The sequence below is a fragment of the Schistocerca cancellata genome, chromosome 8 (assembly GCF_023864275.1).
Source record: "Schistocerca cancellata isolate TAMUIC-IGC-003103 chromosome 8, iqSchCanc2.1, whole genome shotgun sequence".
NCBI lineage: Eukaryota > Metazoa > Arthropoda > Insecta > Orthoptera > Acrididae > Schistocerca > Schistocerca cancellata.
The window spans coordinates 71,677,899-71,698,559 of NC_064633.1; the positions used below are offsets into that span (position 1 = coordinate 71,677,899).

A 20,661-nucleotide genomic window follows, 5' to 3' on the forward strand; every position below is an offset into this window, starting at 1 on the left:
GCACTGTCACAGTAAAGGAGAAGTTTGTTTGCATTTTTGTGGCATTGAACAATTGAAGTCATTTTTTCAATTTCCTGAGGGTAGCCCAATACACTTCAGAGTATATCACTGTACTACGAGGGACGACATCAAACTGAAGAGTCACAGAAGACTATCGCCACGACTTTACCGACTGAGAGTGCAGCTTTGAACTTTTCCTTCGGAGGAGAGGTGGTACGGCACCACTCCATCGATTTCTGTTTTGTTTCTTTTCAAAGCAACGATCCCACGTTCCATCGCCTCGATGATGTTTAACAAAAAATTGTCATCAGCCTCATAATGTGAAAGCAATTCTGTACAGATGGTCTTTCACTGCTCTTTATGGTCTTCTGTTAGGCAGTGAGCAACCCAGCGGTCACACACACAGGTTGATGTGTGTGTCAGTACTACCAAAAGAGACGTTTAGTTGAGCTGCAAACTGTTTCGATTGTAATCTACTGACCACCACGAAAGAGGGTGCATACATTGCATTTCGACATTACGGGAGTCACTGCCGTGTAGCTGGCTGACACGTGGGAGATCGCACGAGTCTGCACGACCCTATAGCGATGACGAGACTCCTCGCTCGACGGGCGCCTGTAAATATTTGTGGGGCTCTGGTTTTCCTCCAAAATGAACTCGTCGGCAGCTCTCTAATTGGAATTAGCCTCCGTTACAAACATCATCCTGTGGGCTACACGTAGTGCCACTACCTACCGGAACACGATTCCACAATGTCCCTCGATAAATTCCACATTTTTTTCGATCGAAATTAGCAGAGAAGAAAAACCTTGTTGCTTTACTTATAGAACGGCTCTTGTAAATACCAGATGATACAGGCAAAAGAAGAAAGAGAGAACTTACACTTTTGTCTGTCATTGGAGGAAGCACAACAGTCTTCTCCAGTATTCTCATAACTATTTTCCACAGCTCTTTCAACAGTCTCTTTAGAACTGTTTTTTCACACGATTCAGCATACAGTGATAGTGATCCTAAATCGTGAGCAGATAAAGTGATTAAAACATATGCAGATAAAATACTTAAATTCACTAGTGATGAAATAATTGAGAAGCAAAAGAACCGACTGCATTTTTCCGTATAAGTTTTGCTTGTGGTATATCGTAGAGCAAAAGTTGATATATAAATGTAGACACAATTTCTAATTATCTGACTGAAATGATTCACAACGTATAGCACCACAGCAACAAAAGTGACACAAGTTACGAAATGGCATCTTCTATTTATGTCACTGAAAAACAGGTGTGAAGTGCCTCAATATGCACGAAAATACAACAGAATTTACTGCCAACAATGCTTACTTCAAATTTAAAGGAAGCTTATACTATTTCAGTATAACTTTTATAGAATTAATTCTTTAGGTAAAGTTTCCACAAGTATTGTATTTTTTTAATTTGTCTCACTGTCCTTGTAAGCAAGCGATATGTTTCTTTCAAACTTACAAAAATTAATATTAAAATTTTAGTTGAACACATGTAGGATGTTTCAGTCACCAATTCTATTATAAAAGTCTTGGTGTTAAAAAAATGAATTTATCAAAACATCTAAATCAGGAGTAAAAGAAGCAGCCAACATAAATTACCGTCAAGCAAATCCATAAGTGGTCTCAACACTTCATCTGCTTCTGCTGCCACAGCATGTCTCTGAGATGGCTGATTCAGTGTAACCTGCCCTCCTCCTTTGATAGCTAAAAGTAAGTCTCCTAGTTCTTTCACACTTGCTGTTATACGAGGCTCCAGGCTGGCAAGAAAGATAATAAATTCACAGAATCAACATATCTGTTATCTGTATCTGAAGAGAATAACATGTTAATATTTTTCACTCTACTAAAATGCAAAAGTAATATTTTAACTGCATTTAACGTAACATATTGGACTTACTATTACACGTAAACCGCAGTAGAAGAATATTCTAAATAATGGGAGAAGTGAATACAGCAAAACATTAATATATTGTTTTCAGTGGGATAAGAAAAAAAAGCACCTTATGCACGACATTTACAAATATCAATGTTCACATTACTTATTGTTATAATCAATGTTCTGAATGAGTGCTTTCAAATTATAATATGAATTTTTAAAAAAATGGCTTCTCCATCAGTGCACTTTTGTTGCAGTGTGCATAAGCAGTTGTAAATTATACAGTCTGGAATAGATCAGCTTATTCTGGTCTTGGTCACCAATCATTTCCCTCCATACTCCCCTTTATTTGCAGTTAAAGGCACATTTTATATAAAATGTGAGATGAATAAACCAACAAATGTGATTAGATGCTAGCTGGTTTTTACAATAATGATGATGACAAGGAACATAACACTGAAAATACTGACAAATTTTTAGAAGAAATATGTGGACAAAATTAGCATGGACCCAGAGCATCATACAGCCATCCTAGTCAGTGACTACAATGACCAATTAGGGAAAGAGCACAAGTTTAGAGATGCTGAGAGAGAATACCCAGCCCATGTACCGACCAACAGGAATGGAGAGAATCTAGACTAGAGGGCCTCTCTAAGGTTTTAAACTTGATAATGAATAAAATGCCCTTCAAGCATTTGCAAAGGAAGCAAAAGATGGGACATCACTCAACCACCTCTTGGGAGAATTATAGAAGGACCATGTAGCCAGCTGGAGGAAATACATAGACAGACCCAGAATGTAAAAGTGTTAGCCTAAGGGATGCAAATTTAGATTCAGACTACTACCTCTCAAAATAAAACCAACATTTCAACACAACACCACTAAGAAAACCAAATCATTCAAGCTTATTAACTTTGATTTACAGAAACTTTCAAATTGTCATCACTTGACGCAGGAATTGGAAGCACTGCAATGTAAAACTGAGACTAACAGAGGGATGACCTAATGAAGTTACAAATCCATTGTTACAGCTCCATTGCTAAAATACAAGAAACATGCCTGGTGGACAACAACCTGTGATGAAGCAGTGATTTGGACAGTGATGAAGTGGTGATGTGGAGAGAGACAGAGTGGCTGAAAAAGAACTAGAAAAAGACATATGACAACAAGGATAAGTTCATAGATCAACAGAAATCAGCTGTCAGGACCATCAGACAAGTACAACTGAAGCCGCAAATGACCAATTAACACAGTTGGATGAAGTCTTCAAGAAGACCAATACCAGTACCAGAAATTTCTTAAGAAGCTTTAAAAATCCTGGTCATTATAGCCACCAACTTTACATTTCAGAGGACAGAAAGAGAGCTGACTATAGACAATTGCCCTGACCAATTGCTTTGAGTATCTCCTTAACTGTGAACCACCTGATACATTCTTTATTTATGAAGATAACATCAAGCAATCAAACTTTAAATCAGCGAACAAAGAAGAAACGATAGATATGATCCAGTTCCTTTGAAAACAACAAAGCATATGTGGATTATTCAATACCAACTGAATCATGGACGCAAGCTACAGATAAGACAGTAAGCAAGTTGATGGGGATACTACAAAATGTTTGTGAGACTGAAACATTACCTAGTGATTGGACTTCTGCTTTGATCCATCCCTTGCATAAGAAAGAAGACGTAACTGACATTAATAATTATGGACGGAGCTCACTGATACCTGCTGCATGTGATATTTTCCCTACCACTGATGATTCTGAAAAGAACACTTTTGTACTGAACATAATACTACTTAATTTAAAGTCAATGCTATGACAGCTGACAATGACTGTGCTGTTGTCTTTTATTTTTATTTTAAGAAGACATATGATTCAAGTGATAGATCTACTCTCATGAGAAACCTGCAGGAACTAGGGCTGGATCAGGAGACAGATAATTTTTTCCAGCATCAGATGCTGAGTAAAGTGTGAAGGAACATTTTCAAGAATTTCTGAAATCAAGACAGGAGTAAGACATGCAAATAGTCACATCCCTGTCCTCTTTAATATTGCACTACTAAAGGCAATAAGAGTGTTTTGAAAGGAGTTAAGTAGACAGGGACCTCCAAATGTTTTCTCCATGGAGCACACTGCACCTGGAACAGTAAAATAAAAAAAAAAAATAAAAAATAAAAAAAAATTTAAAAAACGCCACATCAAGCTTAAATACCTGGGAGAATGACTGGAACCCAATCTTGCCAGGAAAAAAGCATTATCAACTCAAGTAAACAAGCTGGAACTGGCATACTAAATGACCAAGAGAACGTATAACAAAAAGTGTACCCTCTCTATCACAAAAATAAAGCACTATCAACAGTTATCTGTCCTGAAGTCCTAAATTCTTCAGAGTGCCAATTATTTAACACAATGGTTTCACAAAGAGAAACTTTGAATCCAAGAGAGAAAGATAATGAGGAAGATACTGCGATCAGTCGAGAAACATAATCAGTATAAAAGATGACCAGACCAGGAGCTTTGCAAGTAATGTGGAAAAATCATGGACATGGATAGGATGAAACTTCTAGCCTTGTATGAACATATCTACAGGATACTGACCAGCTGGCAAAAGAGGAAGATCAAGTCAGCAAGTAAACAGAAGTGATAAAAGATCTGCAGGAACTGGAAGGTACAGAAAGAGATTTGAGAGAGCAGACATTTATCAAGAGAATTCTTAACCAAATGAGGTTCCAGGACAAACCATCAAGAGAGTAGACTGGTGCTCTGTGGACAAAGGAGAGGAAGAAATGACACAGTTATAAGATGCACAACTAGTGGGTCGACATCAAAACCCACTCCAAACACAATAGTTGAACTTCATGGTCCTCAGTTGGCCAACATGAAAAAACAAAAAATGTTCAAATGTGTGTGAATTCCTAAGGACCCAAACTGCTGAGGTCATTGATCCCTAGACTTACACACTACGTAAACTAACTTATACTAAGAACAACACAAACACCCATGCCTGAGGGAAGACTTGAACCTCTGGCAGGAGGGGCCGTGCAATCTGTGACATGGTGCCTCAAACCGCGCAGCCACTCTGCTCACTGTACGAATCAACAACAACAACAACAGTAATAATATCAGGGTCAGTCAAAAACTTTGCAAGCAAAGGCTGTACAGTTCAGAATTGGTACGCCAATCAAGCAAAATCACTGTGAGCACTAAGGCAATCATCCCACCAATGTACTGGTTTGAAGATATCTGTTTGGTAAAACACAGTGTCCTGCTGCATGAAGAAGTCTGTAACTGCCTGCTGCACATCCTCATCTGACAGGAATATTTGACCCTTCGAGGTCTTTTTAAGTCCCTGAAGGCATGAGAATCACTTGGGGAGAAATTAGGACTATAGGGTAGCTGCTCAAGTGTCTCTCACATGAGTTGGTGTTAAACGTCTGCATTATCAAATTTTCAGTATGGGGATGTGCATTATAATGATCAGCATGGAACTTGGTGCACCATTCCACACTGGTTGTTTTCAACACATTCCTCATTCAACAATGGATGTCCACTAGTGTTTGTCCTCTGGCAAACAAGAGATGAAGAACACCACATTGGTTCTATTTTGATGCATTTGATAGTAATGTTGCCACAGTTCACATTTCTGCAATTACTGCACACCCGTCAAAAAGACACAAATGCCACATTAATCGCTTGCCTATATGTTGGACCTTATATACCCCCATCGGATTAGCACTACACTGCATATATGCTGCAGCAACACTTATAATAATAATAATAAAGTTTGCAAAAAAGTATTAAGAAAAAATAGTACATGGAATTTATAATGCTGTGCATATGAAAATTAGACTCTGTTAATACCCCAAACCTCAAATAATGGAAGCAAGAACTGAATGTTTAATAATATGACAACCGAAATACACATACATTCCTGAAAAGTAAAAACAGCTACATTATCCATTGTGATTAATTCCACATGTATTCTTTAGAACTAGTCCTATTACCCAGTGTATTCCAAAACTCATGAAACAGTTGATGTAAGAACAATGTAGGCTTCATGTAGGATGATAATGAAACAAGTAACAGTATAGGTGTACTTAATACATTAGAGGACAGAAGACAATTCTTTGCTGATAAAGATCACTGTAGGAAGGAAGCAATGTTGTTTAATTGTATCTCAAAATAAATTAAAGACAAGCATACACAAATGTTCAGAAAAACTTAAACAAAGGAAATTACCAAAATAGGATTAGAACTACGTAAAATGCAATGTGGGTTATGATTTGCAACTCGTTAAAGGTGTCAGGTAAATCTGTACAATTTCCCTGGCTCTCATCAAATATTAGTCTGGGTATTGTTAAGTTACAGAAGTCTTGTATTACCATCATACAAGGAAATTACCCTGATATTTTTTTACTGTCTAATTTATATTTACAGGAGAAAGTGTGACACCTAATACACAACTTCCTCCAAGTATTATTAACTAAACAATGAAAAAAGTGGAAACACCAAAACCCAGATTTGTTTAAAACTTTTACTCAGATCTAATAATCAAGGATGAAAACTGTGATTTATTTCCTGGAAGTAGAGGTATAATATTTTAACTTTGCGCAGCTGTTTGCTTTTGATAAACACCTGGGTAGCCGCACCAACTACATAATGTACATGTTCACGCAGTTTGGATTACAACTCTATTGCATGAACACTGGCTTACACCATATCATTTGCATAAGCTACATACACACTTTATCTATAGAAACACACACACACACACACACACACACACACACACACACACACCAAGGGAACACACTTACTCTGAGGCCTTTGTGTGGATTGTGGCTTATGCTGCTGGTTTTTTTTTCCAAGGACCTTCTTCAGACAGTTTACAAACAAATATTTGGTGTTATATAGTTGTAATCCAAGATGCCTTCCCAAGTCATTGCTAACAAAGCACCGAGTCACAAAAAATTGCCAATATTATTTGCTACCTCCTATGTCAAAAACTCATTCTTATCCTCTGCAAGGCTTCAGATAATCTTTCACTAAGACCTGAAATGATACATTTCTTCCCAGGATTCTTTCAGGACCCTACAAGATAGTATTTTTTGGTCTCCTAACCAAGCTTTGTGTATTGTGCATTACATGGCAGTGAATAATCTGTTAAGTGCAAATTATCGGTTCCAACCCAAACCACATGTTCCAACATGTTTGTTTCTTCTTTTCAACAACCCGTAGGTTCTGCCTTCAAAGCACCCACTGAACACGTCATTTCTATGGTGCATCTACATCTACAGACTAAGGGCAACAATCACTTATTGTACTGTCTAAAATTTATGCCTGTTCCACTTCCCCCAGACACCTTGCTACTTACCACTGATGCCCTCCCTCCATATTAATATACCCCACAGATGCAGGGTGTAAAAAAACCTTTTATACAAAATTTTACAAAGTTTAGAGAGCATTAACAGAAACAATTTCTTTACAAAATAAAAAATATCACAGGTGTACCCTTTTCCCGTTAGAGACCCATGGAGGTTCCAAAGCTAGTGATCTTCAGAATGTTCAGACTGTCATGTGATAAATATTGTTTTATAGATGTTGCTGAAAATGTCATCTGTTTACATTAATGCACAACTGGCATCTGCATGCTAATGACTGTCCAACATACTCAAAACAACCAGGTGTTTCACAAATAATATCTTCAGCCAAGGAGCAACCAGGACTTCTGGAGTGTCTATCAGTGTCTCGTACCCAAACATTTCATCTCTGCTGAGAGATAAAGTTAGGTATTTAGATAAAAGCTCCTTTATTTGTTCCATTTTTTATGACTGAATTAAATTTCATATTGTTGCCGCTTAGAAAGGCAATGAAAAATCAAGAAGACTTGTTCTGTTAAAACGTGCAGTTAGTTTCTCTGCTTTAATGGTGCATGCTGCTTTCTGTTCACTAAATATTAATGTGTGTAATATGACTTTATTTTACTCCTACAGTGGTTATAGGCCCAGGAATGTTAATAAAGAAACAGGCAACTGTATTAGTGTCAATTAGCCAATCTAACAATTGCATTTGTGGGAAAGATGAGACATTTGCTGAAACTGTCCAAGTATTTTTGTGTGATGCATTTGTAAAATGTTAACTGATGCTGTATTTGTGAATTTCAAGTGAAAGAAAACATTTTCTTTTAACAACAGTAGAACAATATGTGAAATATATAGAGATGACGGTGAACGGACACAGTACTGACAAACAAAATGGAGAGAATTACACCTGTTGGTCATACAAAATGAAAATGTGAAAATGATACTAATAGACACTGATTTGTGAATAAAATTTGGCAAATACCAAACAATCCAAGAAGAACTTCAAGAATTATATGCTCCAAAGGACAGCCTATGTCACACTGTGTAACTTATACAGAAATTATATTTCCTACAAATGAAAAATCATGAATCTATGGAAAATATTCTATGACTTATAAAATAAAGTGCAGTTGATCTAACAAAACTGAAGATATCTCCCAGACCTCTATCAATCTCTCTCCTCCTGTGTCCTACTCTCCCAACCTACTTCCTCCTGCCCCCCCCCCCCCCCCCCAAATCACTCTGCCCTTCTCCTTTTCCCACAATCTCTCTGTCTACCCCCATGTCTCTATCATCCCCTCTCTTCCTATCCATTCTCCCCTGTCCTACCTCCTCCATCTAAACCTTCCTCTACCCATCCCATCCTTCTACAAGCTGTGTCCATCCACACTTGTAAACACTGCAAAACAGGTTAATGATACTCCCACACAACATGCATGTTGTGCAGGACTGCCTACATTCCAGGTGCTAAACCAACACATTTTTGCCCATATCTCAGCTCCTATGTGATGTTGGAGATACTAACCACCAGAGTGCTGATACCGATTTTTTAACCTTCATGCAGGACATACATATACACATGCTGCTGTATGTATATTTATATATAATATGAAGACATGAGCAGATGATAGAAGTTCAATAAATATACTGAGAAACAGTGGATTTAACACAAAATCACCAGATCTGTGGCATCGTGAAATGACACATGTCAATAAGAGTGCAATCAACAATCTGATATAAAAGGAAGCAGTCCTGGGATGAGACTGTGAAAAAGGTGAAATAAATCTGTGTGATGGCTATCTGATGAGTAAACTGATGCAAGGTCTATATGAAGATGGTATCTGTTCTCGAAAGAACAGATACCGTTGATGACTGTGCAGCTTCTCTAGAATGAAATGATAATTAAATCAAAACCCTTAGCTGCTGACAGGCGTTGGCAGCTAAGGGTTTTGATTTAATTATCATTTCATTCTAGACAATCTGTACAGTCGTCAATGGTATCTGTTCTTTCGGGAACAGATACCATCTTCATATAGATAAAGGCTACCTGGCCATTGATCTTCTTCTGTGTGAATGCGCACGCTTTGCCTGAACTCTTACGGGACTCGTCTGCTTAGTCTGGCACGAGTATAGAGTGAATGGGCAAATATCTATTAGAAACACTATGAATGTAGGTTGTGGACAGTTGGGAATGTGGGTCTCATGGGAAGTGTGCAAGGGATAAGTCCCTGCAATCGCACTATCCTCTGTGCCCTTGGTGGCTCAGATGGATAGAGCATCTACCATGTAAGCAGGAGGTCCCAGGTTCAAGTCCTGGTCAGGGCACACATTTTCAGCTGTCCCCATTGATGTATATCAACAACACCTGTCAGCAGCTAAGGGCTTTGATTTAATTATCATTTGACACAAGGTCTGTTTCTGAAAACTGTATCACAAAATTCAAAGGAATGAACAAACAATTTAGAGCTTGTTCATAGTGATCTCATGGGACCTACTGATGTTCCAAGTTTGGGAGGAAATAGATCTTTAATTAAACATCATGAATGATGCAAGCAGATACATATTTGTATATTTTTTCACAAATAAGTATTATGTATTTGAAGAATTCAAGAAATGGTTGACTCCAATGGGAAATCAAATCAGTAAATACTTCAAAGAGAATCTGCACTCACAATGGCCTACCATTCTGTTCGCCCAAATAGTTGCAGTTCTGTAAGTCTTAAGGAATTTGGCATGAAGTAACTATGATATATACACTACAGAACAATGATATATCTGAAACTTCCTGGCAGATTAAAACTGTGTGCCCGACCGAGACTCGAACTCGGGACCTTTGCCTTTCGCGGGCAAGTGCTCTACCAACTGAGCTACCGAAGCACGACTCACGCCCGGTACTCACAGCTTTACTTCTGCCAGTACCTCGTCTCCTACCTTCCAAACTTTACAGAAGTTCTCCTGCGAACCTTGCAGAACTAGCACTCCTGAAAGAAAGGATATTGCGGAGACATGGCTTAGCCACAGCCTGGGGGATGTTTCCAGAATGAGATTTTCACTCTGCAGCGGAGTGTGCGCTGATATGAAACTTCCTGGCAGATTAAAACTGTGTGCCCGACCAAGACTCGAACTCGAGACATTTGCCTTTCGCGGGCAAGTGCTCTACCAACTGACCTACCGAAGCACACAGTTTTAATCTGCCAGGAAGTTTCATATCAGCGCACACTCCGCTGCAGAGTGAAAATCTCATTCTGGAAACATCCCCCAGGCTGTGGCTAAGCCATGTCTCCGCAATATCCTTTCTTTCAGGACTGCTAGTTCTGCAAGGTTCGCAGGAGAACTTCTGTAAAGTTTGGAAGGTAGGAGACGAGGTACTGGCAGAAGTAAAGCTGTGAGTACCGGGCGTGAGTCGTGCTTCGGTAGCTCAGTTGGTAGAGCACTTGCCCGCGAAAGGCAAAGGTCCCGAGTTCAAGTCTCGGTCGGGCACACAGTTTTAATCTGCCAGGAAGTTTCATATCAGCGCACACTCCGCTGCAGAGTGAAAATCTCATTCTGGAATGATATATCTGAATGTCTCAATACAAGATTAATGAATATGTAAGCTCACAGTTGCTAGGAAGCAAGTTACTAGGTAAATAGTTCTTGGGATGAGATGGTGTACATCAATGGCACACATAAGAAATCATGTAACAAATAGGCAAAATCTCAATTGAAATAGAGGACAGAAAGACTTTATTGAACTGTGCAATGTTGGGGCACTACCAGTTTTAAGTATTGATGCTGCGAAGAAGTAAATAGAACATTTGAGCAAAAAAGAGGAATTTTGTGGATTCTCAGATCAGAAGCAGAATTTGGAAGAAATGTTTCTATTAATTGAAGGTTATAGGGAAACAGTGGAACCCACTGTAAATTTGCAACAATGTTGCACACTAAAAGAAAGAATATAACAAAAAGAGAAATGAGACTAACTAAATGTCATCCAATGATGCTTTGTTCAAAAGAGAAAGCTTATACTGAAGATGCACAAACAAATGATGTGTGAGGAAGTTACAACAACAAACCACTATTGTATCATGCAACACTTAATTCTGATAAGGTACTGAATGGATAGTTGCAATGAGTGAAGGCATTAACTCCTTGGTGTATCGGGATGCATGGGAATTGGTCAAGCTATCATCTGGTGAAACTTCAGTAAAAAAAGATGGATATTGAAAAAGAAGACAATTGGTGAGAAATCAATCTTTAAAGCTTGTTTAGTCACAAAGTGCATTAGTCAAGTTCCTGTTTCAAATTTAGAAACAACTTGTCTACTGCTAGCAGTTAGTGTTGTGAAAAAGTGGCATATCAATCAGTATGATGTGAAGAGCGCATATTGCATAGCCAATTAAAGGAAAATCTAACAACAAAACACTCAATTGTTGACAAAATTATTTAACTGGACAGTCTACTCACCAAGCAGTGGCAGAACACACACATAAAAGACGGTTGTAATTGGCAAGCTTTGCGAGCCAGTGACTCCTTCTTCATGCAGAAGGGTTGAAGGGGAAGGAAGAGGGGTGGAGGAAAAGGACTGGAGAGGTCTAGGAAAAAAGGTAGATTTTGGGAAAGTCACCCACAACTGCGGGTTAGGGGAGACTTACCATACAGGATGAGAAGGAAATGCAAAAGGTAAAAATTCTTTCAGATTGTTGTTTTAAAATCAAGCACATGAGCTTGCAGTCACACATGTTAGAAGTGAAATTTGAAAACAACAAATATGGAACAATTAATCATTCTCGGAGGTAGTATATTAATTAACAACTTGGCAGAGAATGTTAAGGGAGCCAAGGAACTAGTGGAAACCAAACCAAATTTCCTTGATGCGATATGTGATAATGAAGTAAAAAAAGCTTCCATATAGTGAGCTTATTGGCAGATTCCCTTACCTTCCACAAAGGCCTTGACCAGACAGCTTTCTTGGTGCCAAAGTTCTCAAAATATTGTTCAAAATTTAGTGTGAATCATAGGAATGCAGCAAAAAGGGTTCTTATGTAAGTGAAGGAAACAGCACATTACAAATTAAAATATTATCCCATTGGTCAAATACTTGTAGCATTCGCTGATGCTGATTGGGCTACTTGTATAGATGCTCATAAAAGTAGTACCGGATATGTGATAGTATTGCTGGGATTTCCAATGTACTATAACAGTATGAAATGAAATTGCATTGTACATGATGGAAACAGCAGTAGCCTGCACAAAGGAGGTAGTATGGATGAGAGAGTTACAAAGAATCTTGACCTGAAAGAAATGATTGGATAGTCAACACTTGTGCAGTGTGATATTCAAGTAACAATTATACACTCCAAGAATCATAGAGATAAATCAAGAACAAAACATATTTCCACAAAACAGCATTTCATCAGAGAGAAAGTAATTGATGGTACGAGTTACATTCAGTACATTTCAAAGGATAAAAATAAAAGCAGAATTCTTAACAAAACCACTAAAACAGAATATTTGTGAATATCAATGTGATAAAATGTTACACAATGAGACAGTTGAAAGTGATATACATGATTACAGTTTACTTTTTGATAATAGCTCTTATATGTTCTGCTTTTGTGAACAGATTTTCTTTAACAATGCTGTTAGTTAAAATGGCAATGAAAAGTGAAAAAGCTTCTGTTTTCTTAAAAGTGTATTTAGTTTCTCTCCTTTATTGGTGTTTCTTTCAATAAATATCTGTGTGTTTAACACAACTGTTTGTTCTATTCCACCAATCTCACTCCACAAAAAGAATTCTATAACAGTGAGGTCGGGAGAATGTAGTGGCCATGGTACTGGTCCATTCCTCCAATCCAACAACTGGGGAAATTGATTCACATTTGAAGGTCAGATATACACTCCTGGAAATTGAAATAAGAACACCGTGAATTCATTGTCCCAGGAAGGGGAAACTTTATTGACACATTCCTGGGGTCAGATACATCACATGATCACACTGACAGAACCACAGGCACATAGACACAGGCAACAGAGCATGCACAATGACGGCACTAGTACAGTGTATATCCACCTTTCGCAGCAATGCAGGCTGCTATTCTCCCATGGAGATGATCGTAGAGATGCTGGATGTAGTCCTGTGGAACGGCTTGCCATGCCATTTCCACCTGGTGCCTCAGTTGGACCAGCGTTCGTGCTGGACATGCAGACCGCGTGAGATGACGCTTCATCCAGTCCCAAACATGCTCAATGGGGGACAGATCCGGAGATCTTGCTGGCCAGGGTAGTTGACTTACACCTTCTAGAGCACGTTGGGTGGCACGGGATACATGTGGACGTGCATTGTCCTGTTGGAACAGCAAGTTCCCTTGCCGGTCTAGGAATGGTAGAACGATGGGTTCGATGACGGTTTGGATGTACCGTGCACTATTCAGTGTCCCCTCGATGATCACCAGTGGTGTACGGCCAGTGTAGGAGATCGCTCCCCACACCATGATGCCGGGTGTTGGACCTGTGTGCCTCGGTCGTATGCAGTCCTGATTGTGGCGCTCACCTGCACGGCGCCAAACACGCATACGACCATCATTGGCACCAAGGCAGAAGCGACTCTCATCGCTGAAGACGACACGTCTCCATTCGTCCCTCCATTCACGCCTGTCGCGACGCCACTGGAGGCGGGCTGCACGATGTTGGGGCGTGAGCGGAAGACGGCCTAACGGTGTGCGGGACCGTAGCCCAGCTTCATGGAGACGGTTGCGAATGGTCCTCGCCGATACCCCAGGAGCAACAGTGTCCCTAATTTGCTGGGAAGTGGCGGTGCGGTCCCCTACGGCACTGCATAGGATCCTACGGTCTTGGCGTGCATCCGTGCGTCGCTGCGGTCCGGTCCCAGGTCGATGGGCACGTGCACCTTTCGCCGACCACTGGCGACAACATCGATGTACTGTGGAGACCTCACGCCCCACGTGTTGAGCAATTCGGCGGTACGTCCACCCAGCCTCCCGCATGCCCACTATACGCCCTCGCTCAAAGTCCGTCAACTGCACATACGGTTCACGTCCACACTGTCGCGGCATGCTACCAGTGTTAAAGACTGCGATGGAGCTCCGTATGCCACGGCAAACTGGCTGACACTGATGGCGGCGGTGCACAAATGCTGCGCAGCTAGCGCCATTCGACGGCCAACACCGTGGTTCCTGGTGTGTCCGCTGTGCCGTGCGTGTGATCATTGCTTGTACAGCCCTCTCGCAGTGTCCAGAGCAAGTATGGTGGGTCTGACACACCTGTGTCAATGTGTTCTTTTTTCCATTTCCAGGAGTGTATAAAGGGATCACTGGAATGGCCATAGGAAGCAGTGTGCAACACTTGGAGGGTATTTACTTGGAATTTATGACACTCTGTCTCCTGTGTGATTTTGATACAATGAGGATATTCTTATTATAGGGACCAATTGTGAAACTGAAATGTTGGGGACCTTGGAGTCTCTTAGCTTAGTTTCAGTAAATGCCAACTCCATATTACAGCACACAATGAGCCAACCAACATAAAGTAATATCACAGCCAGCTCTAGCATTATTGACTCTTCTGAAAAATTACAAAGGAGTGAACCTCTCATTACTGTCCTGTGCCCATACAGACTGCAATAACCAACTTCTTTGGCACAGTTATGATTTTGTTGACATCATGCACAGAACTGAAGTGCACTCTACCTAATATCCCATTTAGACCGCCTAGAAGAGCTTCCTTCCCCTTTCCCACAAACAAACCTCTATAACAAGCTGATCAGAACCTATGTTTTTATTAAATTCTTTGTTGCAAATTCTAAATTCCTAGCAATCTGACTTTCTAAACCTTCTTATATTTTGAGATCCACCGATTCCTGTTATCCTCCTCCTCCTTTTCCTCCATCTTTTCTTTCCTTGCACAGGGTTAACAGGCCTAACAAGTTTCTTCCACTTTTCCTGATCCAGCCAGTCATACCCTGTCAGTTGTTTTTCCATCTGTTCCTCTCAGATGCAGTCCATCCACCTCTGCTGCAGCTTTATTCTTTCTGTGAAGTCTTCGTGCACTTAAACAACTTTTACAGTTTCTTGGATTTTCTTAAATAGAACTCAATCCATTCTGCTGACTCCTCACATGTACCTCAACATCTTCATCTCAACTACATCTAGCCTATTCCACAGGTTCTCCACTGTGGCCCATGTCCCCATTCCATGCAATAATGCTGGCCTTATAACCGCCTTACAAGTCATCCCCTTGACTTTGAAATTTATTATTTTGACATGATATTTCAGGCATCCTTTTCTAATTCCTCTATCTTCTTTGCACTCTGTGATCTATCTCAGAATCGAAATTTCTATTACTTGCCACAGTTGATTAAGATATCTGAAGTGCCCTACCCTCTTCAGGCTTTCCCCATTCATTAGGGCTGTAACCTTCCTCATTTCTGAGGATTAAATACTCTATTTACCTTCTGGTTATTTTAAGTCCTTGTCTTCCAGTGCTTACCTCCAGTCTTCCAGTTTGTACTCCTAATCATTTTTAGTGTGGATAAACAGCATGAAGCAAGGGGCTTGATCTCAAATTCCTTCTGATGGGGCATTGATAACCAGATCACAGTTGCAGCAGGGACTGAGCGGAGATCTCTGATACAAGACTATGCAAATTGGTATCCACTCTGTCATGCCAACACTCCTTCTTATCCTTGTTCTTGCATTTTCGTATATATCTTGTACAGGACATAATACAACTCTGGTATTATCTCCAAATTTTTTGCCAAGGCACTCTATTACATGTTTTCTCTAGATTTATAAAGACCTCATGTAATTTATGAGCCTACAATTGTTGTTTTTCTAAAAGCTGGTAGAGTGTGAAGATTGCATATGCTGTCCCTTTTCCTGGCATAAATTCACACTGTTACTCTCCTACTGATGTTTTTCTATTATCTTCCCCTAGACATTCATGGCAAAGGCACCAATTCAATTATGCTATAATCATAAATGTGTTGTTGATTGTGTGTGTGTGTGTGTGTGTGTGTGTGTGTGTGTGTACAATGCATCACCAATTGTTTTATATTTCTTGTCATAACTTCTAACGTTAATGAATAAGAGCATTTTAATCAGCTTATTAAATATAATTTGGTATAAGAGGTATCACAGAAAAGAGAAATCATTAAAAATGTATTTTATGGAGATCTAAAGTGGAAAAGAGCACTGGGCATAGCAACTAGGTATGCAACCTCGAAGAGATGGTATTTCTGATTCTTTCCTGCATTTTCTGATGCCCACAACATTATGCTTTGAAAATCTCTTCCCTCATCCAACTTCTGTTCCATAACAAATTTTCTCAGTAACTTGTTGATACAAAAATTATAATAGCATTTTATGGCAAACTTTACTGAACATTTCTCCTTATATTTCTCTTGTCTAGACATAATACAAAATTTTACCTTGTTGCAAAAAGCACTGCCAGATCATCCAAAGCAGAGTTTAGATTTTGTTGCAACTCTTTTAAAATGTTAGCTGCATCTTCTTCAAGTTTTTCACCTCCCATTGATTCAAACATTTTTTCTAGTTGTACACGCAGTTGCTGTATGTTATTCATCAGTATGCAAGCCTGCAAAACAGATATGTTGAAAAATGTGACTAGCATCACCATGCTCATTAATTTTAACTAAAATAATAACAAAATTATTATAAGTTTCTTTACGATTGCGCCTGCAGCGAAATATATATCTCAAGAGGACATTGTAAGTAAGGTTCCAGTATCACTGCTTAAAACATTTACTGAGTATTACAACAGCTGTTTTGCAAGATTTCCATTTTCAGATACAACTACATTGTCCTGATGTATATATAACACCTAGTGTGACTGTACCTGGTGACTCTTTTAGTTATATTTCATGTGACATTCTAAAATAGCAAATTCACATTGATTTTGTACTGTTTTATACAGTGTGGCATAATATTTTGATATAATACTATAAATATTTCCTGTAATTTTTGACAGTTCACACAACAGATGTTTTATTTTATGTAGTAACAGAATATATATTTATTTTTTATTTTTATTTTATATTTACTATGTAAATATGAAACATCTATGGCATGAGCCGTAAAAATCACAGGATATATCTGCAATATTATATCAAAATATTGTGGCAAACTGTATAAAATGGTACAAACTTGATATGAAATCAATATTTTAGAATTTCACTTGAAGTTTAACTAAAACATTCACCAGGTACAGATGTTATATATTCACACATATATACATGTTATATATACATCGGGACAATGTAGACATCCTTGAAAATGGAAATCTTTTGAAACAGCTGTCACAACACTCAGTAAATGTCTTAAGCACTGATACAGGAACCTTACTTACAAAATTATAGTAATTGAAACATAAAAAGTTTCTTTCCTTGGTCACTGATTGTTGTTGTTGTTGTTGTATTCAGTCCTGAGACTGGTTTGATGCAGCTCTCCATGCTACCCTATCCTGTGCAAGCTTCTTCATCTCCAAGTACTTACTTCAACCTACATCCTTCTGAATCTGCTTAATGTATTCATCTCTTGGTCTCCCTCTACAATTTTTACCCTCCACGCTGCCCTCCAATGCTAAATTTGTGATCCCTTGATGCCTCAGAACATGTCCTACTAACCGGTCCCTTCTTCTAGTCAAGTTGTGCCACAAACTCCTCTTCTCCCCAATTCTATTTAATACTTCATCATTAGTTATGTGATCTACCCATCTAATCTTCAGCATTCTTCTGTAGCACCACATTTCGAAAGCTTCTATTCTCTTCTTGTCCAAACTATTTATCGTCCACGTTTCACTTCCATACATGGCTACACTCCACACAAATACTTTCAGAAACGACTTCCTGACACTTAAATCTATACTCGATGTTAACAAATTTCTCTTCTTCAGAACGCTTTCCTTGCCATTGCCAGTTTGCATTTTATATCTTCTCTACTTCGACCATCATCAATTATTTTGCTCCCCAAACAGCAAAACTCCTTTACTACTTTAAGTGTCTTATTTCCTAATCTAATTCCCTCAGCATCACCTGACTTAATTCAACTACATTCCATTATCATCGTTTTGCTTTTGTTGATGTTCATCTTATACCCTCCTTTCAAGACACTGTCCATTCCATTCAACTGCTCTTCCAAGTCCTTTGCTGTCTCTGATAGAATTACAATGTCATCGGCGAACCTTGAAGTTTTTATTTCTTCTCCATGAATTTTAATATATACTCTGAGTTTTTCTTTTGTTTCCTTTACTGCTTGCTCAATATACAGATTGAATAACATCGGGGAGAGGCTACAACCCTGTCTCACTCCCTTCCCAACCACTGATAGTCCATATGAAATAAGCTGAACCATACACCAATCAGTATCTTTATGACAGAAATTCATTTTTAACTACTTGAAATGCCAAACCTCCACTCATGATCATACACTAAACAAAGTAATTAAATGTTAAGCTTAGAGTTGTCAATGGGCACACATAAAAAGAAAACTTGCTAGTTATCATAATAATTATTTGTTGAGTTAGAGTACACCACACACACACACACACACACACACACACACACACACACACATGCCTTTTATGCCCCTACATAGTGCCAGCTAGACAAACTGTGCCAGTGTTGCAATTCGGTGGGTGGACCAGGCTGTACTGGTGGTTGTGTCAGGTGGGATGGGACAAGGGAAAGAGAGGCAGGAGGCAGAGAGAAAGATTGGTGCTGGGGGCTAGTAACCTGCTAGGACACAGCTGCTTTGATGGCTAGTAATGCAGGAGGGAGGGGTGGCAGGTAGACAGGCTAAGCATGTGATACAGGTTTTTGAAGCCAGTGAAGAGTCGTGCACAGTGAAGGTGATGTGGGAATGTGAACTGGTAGGGGCAGCAGGATGAAGAAAGGGGAAACTGTTGCATGGAGGGTGTGGTGACAGTAGGCTACTGGAGATGGAGGCTGGTATGATTACAGGAGCAAAGAATGTGATGCAAGGATAACTCCCCTCTACATAGTTCAGAAAAGCAGGTGGTGGAAGGAAGAATACAGAAGGCATGGGTTGTGAAGCAGCCACTGAAATTGAGCATGTTGTGCTCAGCTGCATGTTGTGACACTGGTTATTCAGTTTGTTCTGCACAAGTTTGGCAGTGGAAATTCATCCTGATGGACAGCTGGTTGGTGGTCATGTGACATAAGACACTGTGAAATGTTTGCATATGATATGGCTGCTTTCACAGTTGTCACAGCTTTTGAAAGGGTAGGATAAGCTTGTGATAGGACTTCAATAGGAAGTGCTGGGTGGGTAGATTGTGTAGGTCTTGTAACTTGGTCTTTCACAGGGATATGATCCCTGTGGTGAGGATTTAGGAGTGGAAATGGGAGTGGTATATGGATGGACTAGGATATTTTGTAGGTTGGGCAGATGATAGAACACCAGGTGGGGGAGGAAGGGCCATGGATAAGCTATCCCTCATTTCAGGGTATGATGAGAGATAATCAAAGCCCTGACGAAGGATCTGATTCAGCTGTTTGAGTCCAGGATTGTACTGGGTGATTAGGAGGCATTTCTTCATAGCTGCTTCTCGTGGGTGGTGCAAGGACTGGGGGTCATTGGCACAGGAAATACAGGAAATGTTTTTGTGGACTAGGTCCGGTGGGGGGGTAATGTAATGCCTGTTTGCCAAGGCCCTCATGAAACCATCAGCATAGCTGGGTAAGGGAGTTTTCATCCCTGCAGATACGTTGTCCGTGGGTGGCTACACTATACTGGGTTGGGGTGAGGGGGGGTTAGTGTGGAAGGGATGGCAGTTGTGAAAATGGTGGTTACTAAATTTAACCAGGACAGAGGTGTGGATGGAGGCATCAGAGAGGAGGTGGTAAATGTCCAGGATGATGGCACGTTATGTTGATGAAGCACATGTGAAGTGAATGGGAGAGCAGGCATTAAGTTTGTCAAGGAATGAGGATAGGGTGACTTGTCCCTGAGTCCACATCATGAAGATATAAGTGAACCTAAACCAGACTAAAGGTTGGGAGCTTTGGCAGGTTAGGGAAGTTTACTCCAGATGGCCCGTAAACAAGCTGGCACAAGAGAATGGCATGAAGGTGCCCATGGCTGTGACACAGATTCGTTTGTAACATTCCCTTCAAATGGAAAGCAACTGTGTCACTTTATAGTTGGTAAGGTGAATAACGAGTGAGGTGTGGGTTTGGAGTCTGAAGGACATTGAGAGATGTAGTGGGCATGAGGATTGTTGGAGTATAGGGAGGTGGTATCAACAGCAATGAGTGGAGATCCAGGAGGTAAGGCATTGAGGTGGTGGAGAGTCAGTGAAGGAGTTGCTTAGTATCTTTGACATAGAAGGCTAGGTTCTTTGGAGGTGCTTGTCACCAAGA

At 39.8% G+C, this 20,661-nt stretch overlaps 1 protein-coding gene and 1 non-coding gene across 2 annotated transcripts in view; one reads left to right on the plus strand and one right to left on the minus strand.

Moving 5' to 3' along the window:
- The window catches only part of LOC126095361 (protein unc-13 homolog C), a 657,358-nt gene that overhangs the window by 96,049 nt on the left and 540,648 nt on the right, over positions 1-20,661 (minus strand). Inside the window, exons 22-24 of the mRNA XM_049910168.1 lie at positions 16,690-16,856; positions 1,619-1,776; positions 883-1,010 (exon numbers count right to left, since the gene is read on the minus strand). Of these exons, the coding sequence (XP_049766125.1) occupies positions 883-1,010; positions 1,619-1,776; positions 16,690-16,856 (453 nt within the window). The remainder of the gene's footprint in view (positions 1-882; positions 1,011-1,618; positions 1,777-16,689; positions 16,857-20,661) is intronic.
- Trnat-ugu (transfer RNA threonine (anticodon UGU)) lies at positions 9,513-9,587 on the plus strand. The gene has a single exon. It is a non-coding gene; the product is annotated as a tRNA-Thr (tRNA).